Here is an 18,521-nt window from a genome sequence, read left to right as displayed (position 1 = left end):
GAGGGGCGTAGGAATGTGAGGTAACGCATAGAGGCACCAAAGGCGGACATTTCATCTTTTAATGGTGGTTTCAATAACATTTCCATTTGAGGATACATACACACAAGACAGGAACCGAACAGGTAAAGTAGAATAGCACCCGGTGTCCGTAACAACAACGTGCCAGTGGAGCTGTTTGGCCCCCAAACAAAGCGTCGTTTTCATGCTGTACCGTTATTTAGTACTTGAAGCTGAGGGGAATGGCAGCTGAAGAACTGCCCTAAGGCTGGTCCGATGCAGCAACACTTGCTCGTGGTGAGCCTTTATGTACCCACACTGACACTCGTGAAGGAAACATCCCCTTCTCTCTCCCTCACATCCTGTGTTAGCCCTGCTCCTCCCACACCACGGCGCTCCCCCTGAGCCCCCCTTCCATGAAAGAGATAGCCACACATTTGAAGCCTGCAAGCATCACACCTGCTGCGAGCACGTGGCAACCTGACCTCCAAAGACAGAACTGCTTCCTTCCGCTTCAAAAGAAACAAACACGATACTAGAACAGCAGAACAATAATTAATCTCAACAGGCACTACCTCTCCTGAAGTATTCATGCACTGATGCATCGTCTTTGTTACATTTATACACAACCTTCATTGAGGGAAGTGTTTACAGCCCTTATCACTCCATACAGATGTGATCCGGCCCACTTCCAACCCCTTATTTGAGACCCTTGGCACAAGCCCTGGATACTGCCACTTAATGCCAAGCCTTACAGATTTGTTTTGTCTGGCAATTCTTGGATAGCTCTCCTTGGGCTGTCAGACCTTCCAGAGCTGGAAAGGACCCTTTTTTCTTCCCCCCCCAAACTCGCTTCCTATAAAAGGAAAGTGAAGGAAGAGCAGAAAAATGTCCTGAGCTAGAAGTGAAATAAATGGATCAAGAATGATTGGGCAGCAATTAGAGAGAAGACCAAAACATTAGCCACCACTCAATATACACTGAAGTATGTTCCTATCTGCCATAAAGTTTAACACCTGAAATTACTAACCACATCCGCTATTTTACCTACCTTTCAATACTTAGTTGAGTATTAAGCTCTTACTGAGCGCACAGAAGTCCTATGAAGTCACTGAAACTACATGATTACATCTGAGGTGAAAGCATCCCAGTTCTCATGACTTTTTCCATTGAAGTGTTTAAGAAGGAAAAGAGCCATACAGGAACCTGAGCAGTCATATCAACTATGCAATATGGACAACAACGTCGATTAACACTGTTCCTACATTATCTCATGCAGACAACTGTCCCATAAATAGAACAGTATGTTTAACATAAGGCATACAGAGATGGGAGGCCACTAAAAAGCACAAATGTGTATTTCCCTTTATGAAGTACAAATCCAATTTCATTAAGTGCTATAAAAGTAAACCTAAAACACATTATCGGGAATTATGTTTTTAAAAAGCTTTTGTTATCAATGCCTGTTTAACAAGATGTTTACAGAATTTACACTTCAGTCCTGAAAGTAGATTTAAAAAACAAAATCTCATTTCCAGAAAGACGCTGTTTACTACAAACCTTACTATAGTTTACTGAGCTGGTGCTTTGACAGACACGTAGTCCGTCACTTCCTATAGCAGCCACTGTTTCAATGATCCATAAAACAGAAGAATTCCAAAGGCAGATTTCACAGGAAGCTGTAAACATTTTTTTCAAGACTTATTGGCAATAAACAAAGTGATTTTTAGTCCTTTGGGATTTACATTTCTCTGCCAAACTGGAATTTTGGAAGCTGTGGAATCTATTTCCAAATTAATATTCTGGAGCAGTCTGGAAACTTGACTCTGAAGAAGAGTCAAAATCTATTTCCAGACCAGACTCATCAGAATTTGGGAGAAAATTAGGATAGGAGCTTAAGACTGACTGCTCCTTTGTCTTAGGAGAAGTACGTTTCATAACCGAGTCCATGTAACATGATGATTCCCAGAGCCAGGTTTCAATATCTGCAGAAGAATGAGGCATTTTAAGACGGCAGTATGAAGAACGAAATTCCACACTAGATGGGGCAGTCTGACATTTTCTCAGCGGTGTGTAGTTGTCTTTCCTGTTTAAGAAACAATAAGAAAAATCAGTAGGGTTTCAATGATGTCTCTGTTAATATTCTGATTTCTTACAGGGAATCTTCATGACAAAGAACACTATAAGAAAAAGGTTAATTCTAAATGTATGTAACAAGTTTGGACACAGAACAACAGGAAAAAGATCTTAACCTTATCTAGAAGAAAAGCATCCTACCATTATGTGATGTCCTCAGAAGTATACATAAAATTCATACATTACAAGTCACCACACTGTTCCAATATGTTTAGAAGGGGAGACCCAATTGGTGCGATACCACTTGAATAGTTCTGATCTCCCCTAGCCATGCACTCATGAATCATAGCAATTACTGGACATTAACAAGCATGGTCTCAACATTCACCAGGAAAGACAGTGCTCAGGTTATTTGAGGGGTTTTTTTCTCCTTCAAGTTCTCTCTCCCTTGCAGTGCCTTTAAGGAAACAAAGAAACAAACCAAACAGAATATCATCATTCACTCCCCTCTAGACAAACTCCCCATACACATACTTCAACATCAGTTCCTACACTTGAATTTCAGATGCACTAGAAGACACCATTCCAGCAGTTGAAGCTCCCTGAGGAATGCCTAAACTGTAAACAGCTCAAGTTTCCATGAGATTTAAGTTTAATTGCAAAAGAGAAGTTAGATCTGAAGACACAGGAGGAAGAAGGGACAACACAATGGGATTATTTCTTTTCAGTAAAGCAGCAGTATGTTCTTGAAGGATAATGAAATACAGTACAAGCCCACAAAGAGTCACCTATAGTGTGGGATTCTACCTAAGTAGCCATAGGACCTAGCTATCTGAAGGGGAAATCCATTTAAAGAAAGACTTCAGAAAACTGCAAAGTTTGACACTGTAAATGATTCTGTGGGTAGTGATCATTGCTGTGCTTTAACCCCAGGAGGCAAACAAGTACTATACAGCCACTAGCTGTGGGTGGCAGAAGGAAAATGGAGGGATAAATGCATGAGAGCTTGTGTATTGAGATAAACACAGTTTACCAGGTCAAGCAAAAGCTACATGCCAACCAAAACAAAGGATTCATTCACTACTTTCCATCAGCAGGCAGATGCTCAGCTATTTGTAGGAAAGCACATCACACATCCTGATCTGTTACATCTTGATTTCTGCCTTCTCAAATTTTAGGAGAGTTCATTTTTATAACCATTTGGACTGCACAGACAGCCTACAAACACTAGTTCTACTCTGCCATGGCTGCACAGCTCACTGTTACAGCAACAAGTCTATTTTAAATGGAAAATGTGGACAGTCATCATTTTGTAGGAGTTCTTCAAGATCCCCGGGCAAACAACTCCTCAGCAAAAGGTGGAACAAATGGCAGTCTTAGATTCATACCAGGGCAAGTTGTCAGTGATTCCTGCATATACACAGTGCTACAAAGACTAACAGAAGTAGTAAGTCTGCAAGGTTAAATTTCATACCAGTTTGATAGGAGAAGCATAATGAACCTAGTTACAACTAGGTTACAGAAGATGTCTCTTCCATGGAAATAGAGTGTCTTTATTCCTCTGTATGGAAATATGGAAGTTCTCTATTTGTCTTAGTTTTTTTCTAGCTACCTTACCTTCATATTCATCTGTGTAGGGCTTTTTTATTGCTTTTGCTTTATACTCTTACAAGGTGTTCTGGCTAGATTCCCAGTATTTCAGTCTTTCTCCAAACATCTTCCAGTTCCTAAGTTCTACACTGATTTAGAACTTCTGAGCAACCACCTCCTCTTTTCTCATTGATTGCTTTCACTATTAGGAAGCAGAGCAGAAATAAGATATCTGTTCTCAGTCCAACAGCTGCTCTCTAACAGTCCTTAAAATACAAGTCTACCAATAGGCAACACCCCTTCGCCTACAACACACGGCAGTCCTTGATGAACTACGAAGAACTCCATACAGTATGCTTAAATAAGAGAAGGAATAAGAATTATTTCATGCTACTCTTGAGAAAATTATTAAATAAAGAGGGAAATGTATTAGTACTTGAAGCTCTGTTAACAGAACACTTTTAAAAATACAGAATTTGCATGCAGCAGCACACCAGTTTACCTGGATGTACAGAATAGCCTCTTTTTTGCCTGGGAATAAACTGTACCAGCAATCTGAAGAAGTTGTTCTTGCATCCATCGAACATCAGCAGGCATATCAGGAAACCAGTTTACTAACCTACAATCAGAATACACAAGTTAGTTTGTAAGCAGAGCTCATGTCTCATTCCTATATAATGCATCCAACAAAACAGCTTGGGGAGAACAGCAGCTGTGTTAACTCCCTCCAATATCTCCAGATCTTCAAACCTCTCTAGATTTCCATCTAATTCACTCATCTCTTTTCTACAGCCTAGAGAAAAGGAGAGCAGCACATAACACCACGTCTCCGATCTACGCTGAGTGTCTGACCAGTATATGCATTCTACCAAGTTCTAGGTAGACTACAAAAGATCCCTGTCTTTGAGCCTTCTTTCTACATAGTAGAAACTTCCTGGTGAGTTTAAACGTTACATGAGAGAGGAAACAAGAACAAAAAAAAAGCACAATGGAAGTGAAGGCAGACATAGAACAACGTTACAGATGTTTTATGCCTTTTCCCCTGAAGATGCTCCTAACAAGCCAGTTGTCGGTCCTTCCCAACTTTGTGATTCTATGGAGGAAAAGTGGGGGAAAAACCCACACAATTCTGTTGACTGCCTCTCGTTTGAGAAATATGGCACTTCTGCATCATTTTAAGTGGCACAGGGAAACATATTACTAGAGTTCTACCTAGATCTGTCCACAGAACATTTGACTTCTTCTAGTATTTCCTAAATAAAGTAATGACATGCGTAGTGCAAATACTAGAATTCAGTTAAGCAGCTCCACGGTTTAGGGTTCGTGGCATACAGATCCTCCTTTGCAAGAGTCAGAAAGCCTTTAAAATAGCACTGTTTCAAGAGAACAACTTTCAGTAAACCTAAACAAACCCAATAGGAAAGCTTATTAGGTGAATAAGCTCTTAGATCTCACTCCTGACCTCAGGGAGAAGCTATAGCACAGAACTCCGGATGGAGATCAAATACTACTGAAGAATACAGAAATGGTAGTGAAGAATATGCACAACCACAGGATTAAACATGCTTCTCTTGAGGAATTAAAGACAGCTTTTAGCAGTAAATTTATTAAACTTTTTCTTAGTATGATTGTTTATATAGATTATAGAGGCTTTAGGAGGATACACTTTATGTAGATGTAACTGTCTTCAGACTGTTAACATTTGAATTATAGAGTACCAGAGCACCTATAAAACTGAATAAGCTTTCAATTATACTCAAGTGCAATTACAAAGTGGTTCATGAAAACTTTCTTACCGTAAAGCAGCAGAATAAGCAGACTCCACAGGTAGTGTATATGGTAGCATCAGATAGGATATCACCCGCACAGGGAAGAGTTTAGAGAACTGAGCATAGAATCCATTTGGTTCTTTACAAGCTTCCTGAAGCGCTTAAGAGTAATTGTGGTTGAGAAAGATGTTAGACTATTTGGAAACTGTTCAAACAATTCACTCAAATTTTGGTAGTCTTCAGACAATGTGATCGAGTATTACTGAATAAGGCTCAGATAGAAACTGGAAAAAGCAATCTCGAGGCACTTATCATAAGCATTCTCAATGCTATTTTAAAATATGGAAAGCACTGGTGGATAACAGAGAGACAAAAAGACATTACTCAGATCTCTTAAGCAGTAAATTTAAAGCATTAACTACTTATGAGATGCAAGTATTTTTTAGAGATGTGAACCTGATGTATTTTAGACAGCATCCTTGACTTGTCTGAGACTGTGGAACTTTAAGGAGTTTAAATTCTAGAGTTCCACATATTCCAGGTTTTGTTGTTTGTTTTTTTTTAAATATAGCTTTCAGAAGTTTCACACTTCATATTTTATTCTCCTAATTCACCAGGACTGCAAATTTCAGATCTTGAAAACACTGATCAGCATCCACAAGAAAATTTTGGTAAGAACTGTAGACTAAGAAACATCAGAAGCATTCCTGGTCTATTAACACCTTGTTACGACAACAGGAAAACCAGGCAATAAGAAATCTACTGAAGTATGATATGAAAATAAGACAGGGGTAACCAGTGTTTGGATTTGAAGTTCAACTTTATTGTTAAATGAACATTTACAAAGATACTGTAGACTTACAAACTAAATCCAAAACCAATGAGAATTTAATTAATGACTCCACAAAGCATCTCTTTCACCCTGTTTCAATATTACTTTTGTAGCTAAATCAAGGCGTACATTTCCATTTTCTAAGTACTTAAAGAACATTCCGCTAATCTCTGATTTCATAGGGAGTAACACAATTAAATAGAACATCTTTTGCAAACTGTAAGATTAGAGTAAGGTTGGGGGGGGTAAGATGGGAAATTACTATTTGCCATTTAAAGTTACAGAACACAGTTGGAAGAATGTACCTTTACGAAGCCTAGGAGGTAGACTCTCAAATATGCTCTTCTCCAGAGGCCATGGATTTTGCTTCATCTGGTCACTGAGTACTTCCACTTGTGAAGTTTCCACTCTATTGTTTTCAGGCTTATTTTTTTTCTTCATGTAGTCAATGTGTTGTGTAGCTTCATGAGGATTTGTTTTTGTGAAGGATAAGCTGACATAAATTGAGTCATTCAGAATACCTGAAAGAGTCAAGAGCTTCCACTTAGGCTCAATCCACAGATCTTCAGAGTACATAGAACTCTGTTTATTGTTACAGAAAGTCTTATCCTGAGGGAACATTATCTACTCAGTGTCAAATACACTTGTTCTTATAATCTTATAAGCAGACAAACATTTATTCATCATTATGACTACTCTTGCGCAGATTTAGACCTTATTTTAAAACAAATTCCAAAGCAAATGAAAAAAGCAAACAATTAATTGAAACTGAATTTGCAACGCAGTCATTTTCCAAAGCAGTTTTCTAGCAGCAAAGCAAATGGTTTAAAGGAAATGAGGAAAACTGACTTTCATTTGAAAAAAAACATCTACAATGCACCAGACTAAGGCACTGTCACAAGGTGTGAAAGGAAAGACAGTAAATATTAAGATATATTCAAAGTATAAAACTAAATTAGCATTTGTTGCTGATAAGTGTCAAAAGAATATACAAAATCTTCAGCAGAGAAATTATCTGTATCAAAGTGTTCTAGATGGGGAAAAAAAAAAAACAAACAAATGCCTACAGTTGAAGCAGCTTAAGGAGAAAGTAGATGTATCACTAAAGAGTTTGGAAAGGCTATGGTAAGAACAAAAGTATCACATCAATAGTATGAAAATGAGGACAAATAGTGCCACGCACAGGGGATGGGAGGGGAAGGATCCAAGAAACATCTGCAAGCAATCGCAGATATAGCATCAGATGAAAGTGTGCACGCAGGAAACTCATAGGTGCAGTGTCTGAACACAGCCCATTTTCGCACAGGCAGCCCCAAACTATAGGCATGTTTGTGTCTGCAAACATTTTGCTTTTAATTATCTGGCAAAGGATCTAAAGTGGAATTCTCTTAAAAATATTTAACAATATTAAAAGAAATGAAACTCTCAAGCAGAACTGGGATGTTCTTGAACATGAAGAAATTGAATCAAGGAATCATGATTAACGTATGCTTAGAGTATAAGCAATGAGCACATCAGGCTACAGCTACATTATCACACATTAGCTGGTACTAACTTTAATAGTACAAGCATCATAATTTCCATCCCTATAATCTAACCCAGCACTATTTGCTTCTGCACCCAAAGAGCGTGGGCACTGAGTCTCTTACATACAGTTATCTTCATGCTAAATAATAAATGATTGTTTCTAACTTGTCTGTCTTAAGATCGACCAAGGAATGAGACTTATATTTTACTCCTAAACTGATCTGGATCCCAGTAACTGCTACATTTTAAGACTTCTCATAATGTCTTTCATGATATAGACAAAGGATTCATCCATTAGTTATTTAATACTACTGGTAGACAGTTTCCAGTTCTGGACTGTAATGTTTTACTTACAAATGTACTTGGACAGTACAAGAGAGGAAGCAATAAGAAGATACAGGTTGCATAACAGCATAGTCTTCTCCCATCCTTTGGCAGTAACACAAAAGAAACTAATATAATTTTCCTATAATTATGAGTAGAATTCTTTGTTAATTTCACTAAATGACACTAGAATTCACTTCACACAAGGTTGCTGAAAACCCTCAAAAGTGCAGTTTTTTTGTGTGTCAACTACCTCAGGCGAGTAGTTAAAACTGTATGATTCCTACCAGCCAAGATTCAGAATGAAAATATAACTTAGGAAACCCCCTTGCTACCCCTCCATCCTCTTTAAAAAAAAAGCACTGAAAAACAGACAGGTTAACAACATATCACCAATAATTATCCACAAGAGTAACATACCATTCTCCTTCAAGAATTTAAAAGCATCTGAATATCCTTGCTCACAGATCTCTCCTAATACCTGCAAGCAGATGGTAAACAAGTCAGCCAAGTAACCAAATAAAAGAAATTCAAAATTCAGATCACGAGTTCATGAAATAAAAAGCCATTTACAGTTATATTTCACCCTTGTTAGTGTTAAATTTTCTTACAGTTGCTATAATTCTATAGATCCAGGTTAATAAACCTACTGTGTGACACATATGGTCATGCAAGTAACTGCTTATCTGTCACCTCCCACAGATGCGCTGAATTATACAGTAAAAAAAAGACAGCATTCTAATGGCTTAGAATTTCCTCTCTCATTTCACGTCTTTTGCTTAATGTCAGAAGCCAAGTAACAAAGCGACAGGGTGGCTTGGCGGAATACATCAATTCCCCTCTTCCCTCCCCATGCTTCCCAATTCCCAAAGCTACAAGAGGTCGGCTGTGCAATTCTCATGTTCCAGCTCAAACTTAGCCTTCCACATGAAAACATCTTTCAGCAGATGCAACACCAGCTCATCTACTAATGTGCACAGTAGTCCTGGACAAAAGAAAAAAATTAACATATACATAAGTAGAATTTAATGTTTTTCTTTTTCCAAGTGGTTAAAAAAATAAAAATTAAAGCATCTACAGTGATCAAAACATTATTTCTCCTCTGCAGTGCATCCCAAGTCATCATCATCATAGTATCATAGTATCATGGGAGTTGGAAGGGACCTTAGAGATCATCGAGTCCAACTCTCGGGTTTCGAGCCCTCTGTGTAGCTAAGCGACACTTCTACCCCCTGTGCCACAGGGGGGATTCGAACCCAGGCCCTCTGGTGCTGCAAGCAGCACTTTATACCACTGTGCCAGCGGGGGCACACAACTGGCAAGTCAACTGGCAGTCTGACTTCAATTTTTTCCAGCTTCAGCAACTGCATTCTAGTTATTTCCCTCATCAAATTTGCAATTAAATGCTTAGCAAGACTAATATCTGATATAAACAGTCTAAAACTTCTGCAAAGTTCTGAAGAACCTGGTTAGCAGGTGAACGTGAAAGGACTCTAAACTGACCATTATTAAGTTACCAGTGTGGATTTTATGATAGAATTCTGTGCTTGTTCCTAAAGAAACTGAGCAAGACAATACCAAATTAAGTCAGAGAGACTAAAAAAAAAAAACAACAAAAAACCCCCACAAACACTGAACTATGAATAATGCAGATGAGAAGTGTCACAAGTAAACTTTATATGACCAGATAAATTGCTGAAATTCCTGGAGCTTTCTGCAAAAGCAAAGCTTTTATATGGAAAAATGTTTTTACAAAGAATACATGAAGGCAGTGAGTTACCTTAGGTTCTGGTGGAAAGAGCGCTTGTGTTAAACGATAAAGGTTCCCCAAACTGAGCTGAATGCTGGTGTTGGTCACGTTCATTTCATGAAAGTTGGCAGAATTCCCCTTTGGACAGATATCACACTCCCCAGCAAAAGGTGAAACGGTGATGGTATTCTTACATTCATACTGAGGCAAGTTGTCACTGATTCCTCCATCCACATAGCGCTACAAAATTAAAAGTAAAAAGAACACTGACATTTTCTAAAGCAGATTTTCCAAGTAGGAAGTAAGTAGCATTTAAGATTAACAGAACAGTATCTGCTATGCTCACAGACTAAACGTTTTGAATAGCATTCTTTGTCCTGTAGTTCCATAGAAAAATCTAACAGTATTCTGTTTGGGATTTCTTCATATGTTTGAGAAAGAGCAAGTCCACTCTAAAGACAACAATCCCACACAACATGCACTGAAATAATTGGCACAGCCATCTCTTCTTCCTCAAAGGACAGCACTAACCTATGAGGTACCAGGGTGCTTCTGGAGAAAGAACAGAAGAGAATAGCTCTACACTTCCAAGTTTTAGGTTGCCCAGTATTAAACCATTCTATTTAAAAAGAGTTGCTTATAATTATTCTTGCAATTAGAATTTGCAACCAAAGGATTATAAGTATTCAGACTTTAAGAAATTACAAATAAAAGCAAAAAAAAAAGCTTTGCACGCTAGTTTAGAAGATGTCCCAAGTTGTACCTATTTGTGTGTTCAGCTGCACACGTCCATAGTTTTAATGCATCATCATCTCAAACACCAGGAGCCAAGAACTGAAGAGTTCTATACTGAGGTAACAGATCTGTAATGCAGCAGCTGCAAAACTTAACCAGTCACTCACAGCAGCCTTCTCTCCAGCGGGGCCAGTTTTAGACAGTTTGTTCTAACAACATCAAAAGATCACCTCCTTACCAACTTTGCTGTTTTTAGTGGCTCCATTTTCCTCCTTCCTAACCTTCCTAAGGCATCAGACAGAAACAGTAGGCCCTTTTATAAAATGGAAAGGCAAAGTGGCTTTGGGCAGGAGCAACCTGGATTACCAGTTTAATATGGATTGATACTCGCTCCCCAAGCACTGTGAGAAACAAACTAGGAATGAGAAAAACAATAGCACAGAGCAATTTATTCAACAAACTCTCCTAGGGAAGACTATTCCTACCTGCCAGCTTTTTGGGACACTCTCTAGACCCAGCAGTAAGCAGCTGCTGACAAACTTCCTGCAGGTGTATAATGCAATCACCAAACCCTTTGTGGAATCATCATAAAAAGTCTGGCCAAGAAGGAAAGGCACAGCCATAGAATGCAACTTTCTCTTTAAACTATTCAGGAGTGGAAGCACGTGCCTGAGTTACGTTGGTTTTCATTGGGTTTCTTTGCTACTTTCTGGGGGCAAAGGGGACCATTGTTGTCATTGTTTGTTTGCTTTTTGTTATGGGTGTTTTGTCCTTTTTGCTTTCCGTTCGCAGTTTCTGCCTGTCTGATCTCTTTAACACATTTTGAATCTAAACCCATGGATATGACTGAGAGGTATAAAACAAAAAGCAAGCAAAATACAACAAGCATCAACCCAACACACTTCACAACTGGCAACTAGGTAAAAAGGTGATCTTCATTTAGATTCATTTTTCCTACCTAGTGAGTAACAGACTGGTAGATCTCAGTCATACTCTTCAGTAAGCACACACTACCCTGGTGAGGCACATAGCCTGTGTCATCACAACATAACTGTCTCTTATTAAAGACAGGAAGGAGAAAAGATGGCAGAAGGAAACTTCTTGTTGAGAAGGACCTCAAATCCAACAGAAACCAGCCTTTGGCAGTACTACCATTCACAGAATAACTAGCCTAGAACTGAAGTTGTTTTATATTAAAAGTCCTTCAGCAAACCTGCTTCTTTTGCTGATGCTGACCATGCTATCAAATGGAATGCAACACAGTCTGGAAGGTAATGCTCTGAAAATACCCCAAACTTCAGTTGTTGCAGCAGATGCACACAAGTAAATAAATACTATTTCTAGTATTGCACACCTACTAGACATCATCCACATTCTTTCTTTTAAAGTGTATGTATAGGAAGCACCAAGCCACTAAATGACAAGAATCTACCAAGTTTAAATACTGAATATTCTACAATATTTAAACCCTACAGTAGTCATACCAAGCATATGCAAATATGGTATTCCTACCAAGTTACAACATGCCTGCTAAGCATTAAAATGATACCAAAATCACAGCAAAGAACAAAAGGATAAGGTCCCTCCTTTCCCTCCCCTCAAAATAGGGCCAAATAAAGCATCGCTTGTATGTGTTTGTACTCTGAATGAGGTCTTTTAAAATAACATTGTTGTCTGGTGACAAGGACTGAATAGCCAGATTATCCTGGATCCACCTAAACCTTGGATTCAGTCCAACGTCCTGTTTTCATAACACCTTTAATCTGGAGGAGTTTAAGAAGACATACAAGGTTTAGAAATACAGATAAAGAAAAATCCCCATACAGTTCTAATCACTTTTGCTTTAATTTAAGCATTTCACAGCTATCCTTGACCTTTTTAGTACCTCCAGATAGCCTCAAGAACAGTCTGTAACCAACTACTTTTAAGGACTTCTTTTTTTTTTTTTAAATGTTTATTTTATTGTATTTTATTTTATTTTTCCCTGCATTCTTCCCCTCTCTTTGTTTAAAGAAAACTAAATTTGGAAGGAAAGAAAATACAACTTAGTGCAACGCCATAACAAAAAGTCATTAACGTGACACAAGGCGCATGCCTGCTCCAAGCCCTGTTAACCCAAAGACCTACAACCCACTAACTTATCTGCAGTTCTTACCCTTTGAATGAGGAATTGTAGAAAACTCAGTATAGCTATGAAGTATCAAGAGATTCTGTAACCAGGAGATTATGTGCATTAATGGGAGCAGACAGATAACCTGCAACAAACATATAGCTACAGTACTAAGAGCTTTGATGAGAGGATTTATTTTATACTATGATGACAAAAAAAAGAAGCACGAACACTGTATTTTGTTATTTTCAGAACAGATGGAATTATCTTTAGATCTTAACAGACTTACCACACCTCTAAATGATGGCGGAATTAGGCCACAATAAATTGGGACAAATGAACTACAGATCAATGCCTGTAGGAAAACAAGATGATATAAATCAAACAGTAACCGCTCTGTTACTGAAATTATCATTTACCATTTACCTCTACAGATGCTGGCAAAACCAGCTGCACAAGTAACCAAAAAAAAACCCAGGAAGTACCCTTACCTAATTACCTAAACAGAACAAAGTTATTATCAAGTATTATTTATTACAGAGGATGAGGACATTCAATTTTGTTATTAATGTAATCACATTTCATCTGAAAAAAAAGACTTAAAAAAAAGACCATCTGTAGAAACATTAATTAGAAAGAAAAAGTTAACGTTAATTCCCTCAATTCCTGAATAAGCCATGTAACTACTTCAGGACACCCACAGGGCTCCAGAGGAATGATACTGTACTGGCTTTTACACTGATACTAAGAAATAATGCTAAAAAGCTACTCTTTAAATGCTTCCTGACCACTGCTTTCAAAAGAATAACCTCGCAAAATATTCTTCGTGATAGATACAGTTTCTTTAGAAGCAAAGCACTTTAAAGGCATGTCTGTTTTTCAGACTGATCTCCCACACACCTACCCACTCCAATCCTAGTTACATTGACTGGAAAAAACTTGTAAACGTGCACCATAATAAAGTTTGAATTAATTTTTCAAGTACGGTCAAAGTAACAGCAAATTAAGATGTTTAAAATCAAAATACAACAGAAAACATTAAATGGACAGAAGATTACAAAAACCTCATAAAGATGCCAAAAACAAACGTACCTGGACAACTTCTTCTTTAGAGTTAAAATTAGATATCAGTGTGTTTTTACCATCTGAGACTCTAGTTAGTGAAATGCACAGTCTGCCTGATGACAACAGGTGAGTGTTTTCTGGCAGATTTCTCATCAATCCATCTCTTATTATCTTTATCACATTGAACGAAGGATGAAGAGGACCAAGATTTCGCTTCCTAGCTTCTTTGGCTAATGCCAGAACATCTGCACATGCTTCAGCTGCAAATCAAACACATTTCATTTAAAGATGGAAGTCAAAATAAACATCAAAACACACACTTCCATTACTAAAGCATGTCTAGAGCTCCAACTGACTGCAGAATGAAAAAAATAACAAAAAACAAGTGATTTTTAACAAAAAACCACCCATCAGTGGAAACTGCCCATCAGCAAAGGAAACACTTAGTGGAAACTTAAGGTAGGGAACCTCAGCAGGTGAAGTTTCTAAAGCAGTAGGTAAGGAACACAGTGGAGATCTGCAACACAGATCCCCACAACAGGCTTTTTTTAAAGCCGATATGTAACAGACATCTTATTAAATTTTCTCCAATTAAATCAGCATTTAGAAACTTGAGCAAGCCACTACCAAGGACCGTTGTTCTTATGGAACACCTCAACTGCTCTAACAGCCACATACAGTCATGTTTAACAAGACTAACATACCAGCTTATCCACCTGACAAAGTTTTGTTTAAATACTGAGTATTATGCTCCTCCAAGACATACTTTGGGGATATTGACTGATAAGCCAGTCAGCTTGGAAGCGGAAGGGGAGCAGGGGGAAGGAAGGTCAAAGTAACAGGTCATTAACCTGAGTGATACATTACAAGGTCACTCATAAATATGTCCACAAGCTGCGAATTTTAACTTGCATAGCTTTTTTCCCACAACAGATAGGATTCAACTTGCCAAGCTAACCATCAGCACTGCACTAGAAAGAACTTCACTTAAGCTCGAGTTCAAATTTTTTTCAAGTATGTACAATGTTATTTTCTCCCCTCAGGTAGCAATACCTTAACCTGTCTTTGTATACTAAATCACACTGTCCTCTTCTAAGCATGGACATCTGAGTGGGAGACATCGTCACAGAAATATCAGGTCTCCAAGACACCTATGGAGAAGACCTAAGCTGTAAGCATCTCAACAGCCCCTGTTTGGATCAACCTTAAATGCACATCATCTTCTCAAGTACAACCACCTCCAACCTCCTCCCTCCATCTTTCCCTGAACTCACAGAAGGTTTCCCCCTCAGTCCAGCAAAGAACATTCTTCTCCAGCTCCCTCCCCCCCCCCCCCCCCCCCACCTTCCCCTGTGTTCAATGGCTGTTTACATTAACTCAAACTTGAAGTTCTACGCACTCTATCCAATAGACAACAAAATGCACAAAGAAAGCCTTTATTTAAAGCATCCAGCTACAAACCTTCAAAAGGTGAACCATATAAGTCAAATTAAGTCAGAAATGCTGCACACAAACACAACTGTAGTTTTACGTGCAGGACGTGAATTCAGGGCTGAGTTCAGTCAAGTTTTGAACATCTCTAAGGGCAGAGATCCCACTGCCTCTCTGGTCACCTATCCCTATGTTTTCCCCATCCCATGGCAATTCTCTTTTCTTTTGTATCATAGAATCACCAAGGTTGGAAAAGACCTTTAAGATCATCCAGTTCAACTGTCCACCCATCACTAATATTTCCCCAGTATCTGCTCAGAATCTTCCATGTTCCAGCTGTGCCCTTGCCTGTCTCACCTTACACCAGACATCTCTCAGAAGACCTGACTGTCTCTCTTCCTACAGAAAAAGGCAACCGTGGAAACACGTGGGACGTACAGCCACAACTGTAGAAATAAATACTGTGTATTACATGATATCAGTGTAAAGGAGCTGCATGGTAGACTAGTGAAGCGTATGGAATTCTGAGTGTTTCTTCAGACCTTAATGGTAATCCACTGCTTTCACACAACCACACAGAGTTAGCAGCTAAGTAATCTACAACCAATTAAACTTAATACTAGATACTTGTATTAATTTGTTTTAAAAGCTGGCATCAAGCACATAACAATTCATGTGTTACATCAGTACCTTAAGGTTAAATTGAAACAAGTATTGTGTGTGCGTTGCTAAGGCTTTGAAGAAATAAATCAGGAGTGATGCAGACCAGTGACTGAGCAGCAAGGAGAAGCATTTCACTGCATCAGCCCTTGGAAGGCTGAGAACTTTTGCCATTTTAGTGAAGGACTCCCCATAAAGCTTGAAGAGAAAAACCAAACCCTCTCTCAGTTCAAAATGAGTTCTCACCCTTTCCTCCTCTCCCTCTGCACAGTCTTGCAGATCTATGCCTGTTAGGGGTACCACGAACAAAGCCTGTCACTTCTGAGTCACAAGCCTTTATGCAACAGATCTCTTTGTCTTAAAAGGAAAATCATTTACAGGTTTGCAGGAATTTCATGTTTCTCAAAATGCATTCTAATCACTGTTTAAAGCTTAACATTTTATTGCACCAAGCTGCTTTAACATTCTACATGTTAAACTTACTTGGCCAATATATTTGGGCTCTCACAAGCCCTCAATAGCATGGTACACTTCTCACACTGCCAGGCAAGCAATGTTTCACAAGAGAGACTGCATTTACTTGCAAACTAGCATCTGTCATCAAGAAATACCCGGTATAGATGCAAAGGAGCACTATCTTGATTACTTAAACCACAGCCAGACTGGTAGAACACCTTGAGTTATCCAGAGTTCTAAGGGACTCACGGTGTCCACACAGAACCACCTGAGCCACCTGGTGTCTGCACACAGAACCACCCAAAACCAAACCCCAAAGCCCAAGCTGTGACCAAACACAGTTTGAATTCCAGCAGCTCAGTGCCACGACCTTGAGGAGCCTATTCTGGGGCCCAAGTTCCCTCTTAAATTGTTCTTAACAACTAATTGACACTGACCGCCTTAACCAACCATCCACCTAGCTCACCCGTGTGATGCCAAGGCCAGAGAAGCGCACTGAAGCCAGCCTCAGCGTTGATCGTACCTCACTCAGCTGTACCCCGAGGGAAGGGAAAGGAAGCTTTAGGGACAGCAGGACAAAGCTAACTGGAACTCTAGTGCAAAGACAACCGGAGCAGGGACACGCTCGTTTCCCATAGCAGCTCTCCGTACCGCCTCCAGCCGCGGGATGGGCCATGAGAAGCGCTCACCGCCCAGCTGCCGCCGCCACACAGCAGCACCACCCGGCAACCCCACGCCGCCCCGACCCCGGCACAACTGCGGGCAGCCGGCACGGCGCGGCTCGGCGGGCTGCCGGACGAACAAGGTCAGCAGGCAGGAACGCGGCCCGACCCGGCCCGCCCGCCACCGCCGCGCCGCCGGCCCCGCCCGCATCCAGCCTGCCGCCCCCGCCCGCTCCGCTCAACTCAGCTCCGACCCAGAGAGCCGCCTCCGACGAGCACGGCGCCGGCCAGCGCCCCGGCCGAGGCACCGTAGATGTGCCGGGCGTCGCGGATGATGTGCGGGGCGTGCTCCTGCAGGCAGGTGGCCGCACCGATGTGGTAAACGCCCAGGAATCCGCAACCGGCAAAAGAGACGCTCCAGCCGCGCTCGCGGTCCAGCATGGCCAGCAGCGAGGCAGGACGCCGCCGTCCCAGGCCCGCACCGCTCCGACAGCCGCCCCACCGATCAGCTGGCGGGGCCCTCCTGCGCCTTTACATGGCGGCCGCGCCCAGCGCCGCCCGCCCGCCAATCGCCCGCCGCCCCTCGCCGCGTCGCGATGGCACAAGGCGGCACAGCCAATCCGCGGGACACCTCAGAGAAGGCCCCGCCCCGGGGCGCGGCTGCGGCACGCTGAGGCCAGGAGGCCGCTCGAGGCTCCGCGCCGTTTAGTCTGCAGGTGAGGGGGGGGAGGTCCCGGTTGGTACAGCGTAGCTCGATGGGAAACTCTCAGCTTTGTGTGTCTCAGCCCTCGGACCCCGTGCGTGGGGTAGAAAATGCAGATGTAGCTGTTTTCCCGTTATCCGAGGCTGAAAAGATCGTTTTGTACATGCGATGATTTAAAACAGCATCTCATGAGGCTGTACAAACGAGTATAAGGAGAGCAGCTCGATTCATCCAAAGCCCAAGCAACCAGCAGGAGCCAGGCATCTCCGTGTGCCTGAACACCTCCAGAAGTTCTGTAGCACAGCAGCACCAACTGACTATAGATGAATAATACATCATAGAATCACTGGGTTGGAAAGGACCTTCAAGATCACAAAGTCCAACCACCCACCTGACCTATCAAGACCCACCAACCCATGCCCACCCATAACCACCTGCAATGGGGTCTGTGTAGCACTGTGTGGTGCACTGCAGCGTCACCCCAGTAACTCATCAGGGAGCAGACCCATTTGCCAGTGCAGTGCTGAGGAAGAGCTGTCTCATGGCTGTGTAATCTACCTCATGGCCCAGATTAAGAAGGTGCTATCCTTGAGTCAGCACGGCTAGACTCCTGCCAACACTGGTGTGGCAATACCGTCACACTTCCAGGTCTGCAGGGTGTTTTCTTTGCTGCTAGCTCAGATATTTCTGTGGAGAGTTGCACTGCAGGCCTGAGAGATGCTCTAAATGCTTCTGTGCTCATGTGCTCTGGAAATCTCAAAAGCATCTGGGGCAGGATTTATCTCCCTGGAAAAAAGGTGCCAGTTTCCTCTCATAGTATAAGAGGAACCAGTA

The 18,521-nt window shown here is 40.9% G+C and overlaps 1 protein-coding gene across 2 annotated transcripts; it reads right to left on the bottom strand.

Annotated features, from left to right (window-relative positions):
- Positions 1-45: 45 nt before the first annotated feature.
- LOC140247178 (patatin-like phospholipase domain-containing protein 2) lies at positions 46-17,571 on the bottom strand. Of its 2 annotated transcripts, none has more exons than XM_072326589.1 (9): positions 17,239-17,571; positions 13,803-14,035; positions 13,000-13,065; positions 9,896-10,105; positions 8,536-8,596; positions 6,570-6,785; positions 5,460-5,592; positions 4,166-4,282; positions 46-2,083 (listed from the first exon to the last, which is right to left on the bottom strand). In XM_072326589.1, the coding sequence occupies exons 1-9, from the start codon at positions 17,423-17,425 to the stop codon at positions 1,792-1,794; spliced, it is 1,515 nt and encodes a 504-aa protein (XP_072182690.1). In that variant the 5' UTR covers positions 17,426-17,571; the 3' UTR covers positions 46-1,791. The 2 variants fall into 2 exon arrangements, with proteins under 2 accessions (XP_072182690.1, XP_072182691.1); XM_072326590.1 differs by having other exon boundaries at positions 17,228-17,509.
- Between the last annotated feature and the right edge of the window lie 950 nt (positions 17,572-18,521).

This window comes from Excalfactoria chinensis, chromosome 1, assembly GCF_039878825.1.
Source record: "Excalfactoria chinensis isolate bCotChi1 chromosome 1, bCotChi1.hap2, whole genome shotgun sequence".
Lineage (NCBI taxonomy): Eukaryota > Metazoa > Chordata > Aves > Galliformes > Phasianidae > Excalfactoria > Excalfactoria chinensis.
The sequence above is the reverse complement of the archived record's forward strand: the minus strand, read 5'-3'. Positions and strand labels throughout refer to the sequence as shown.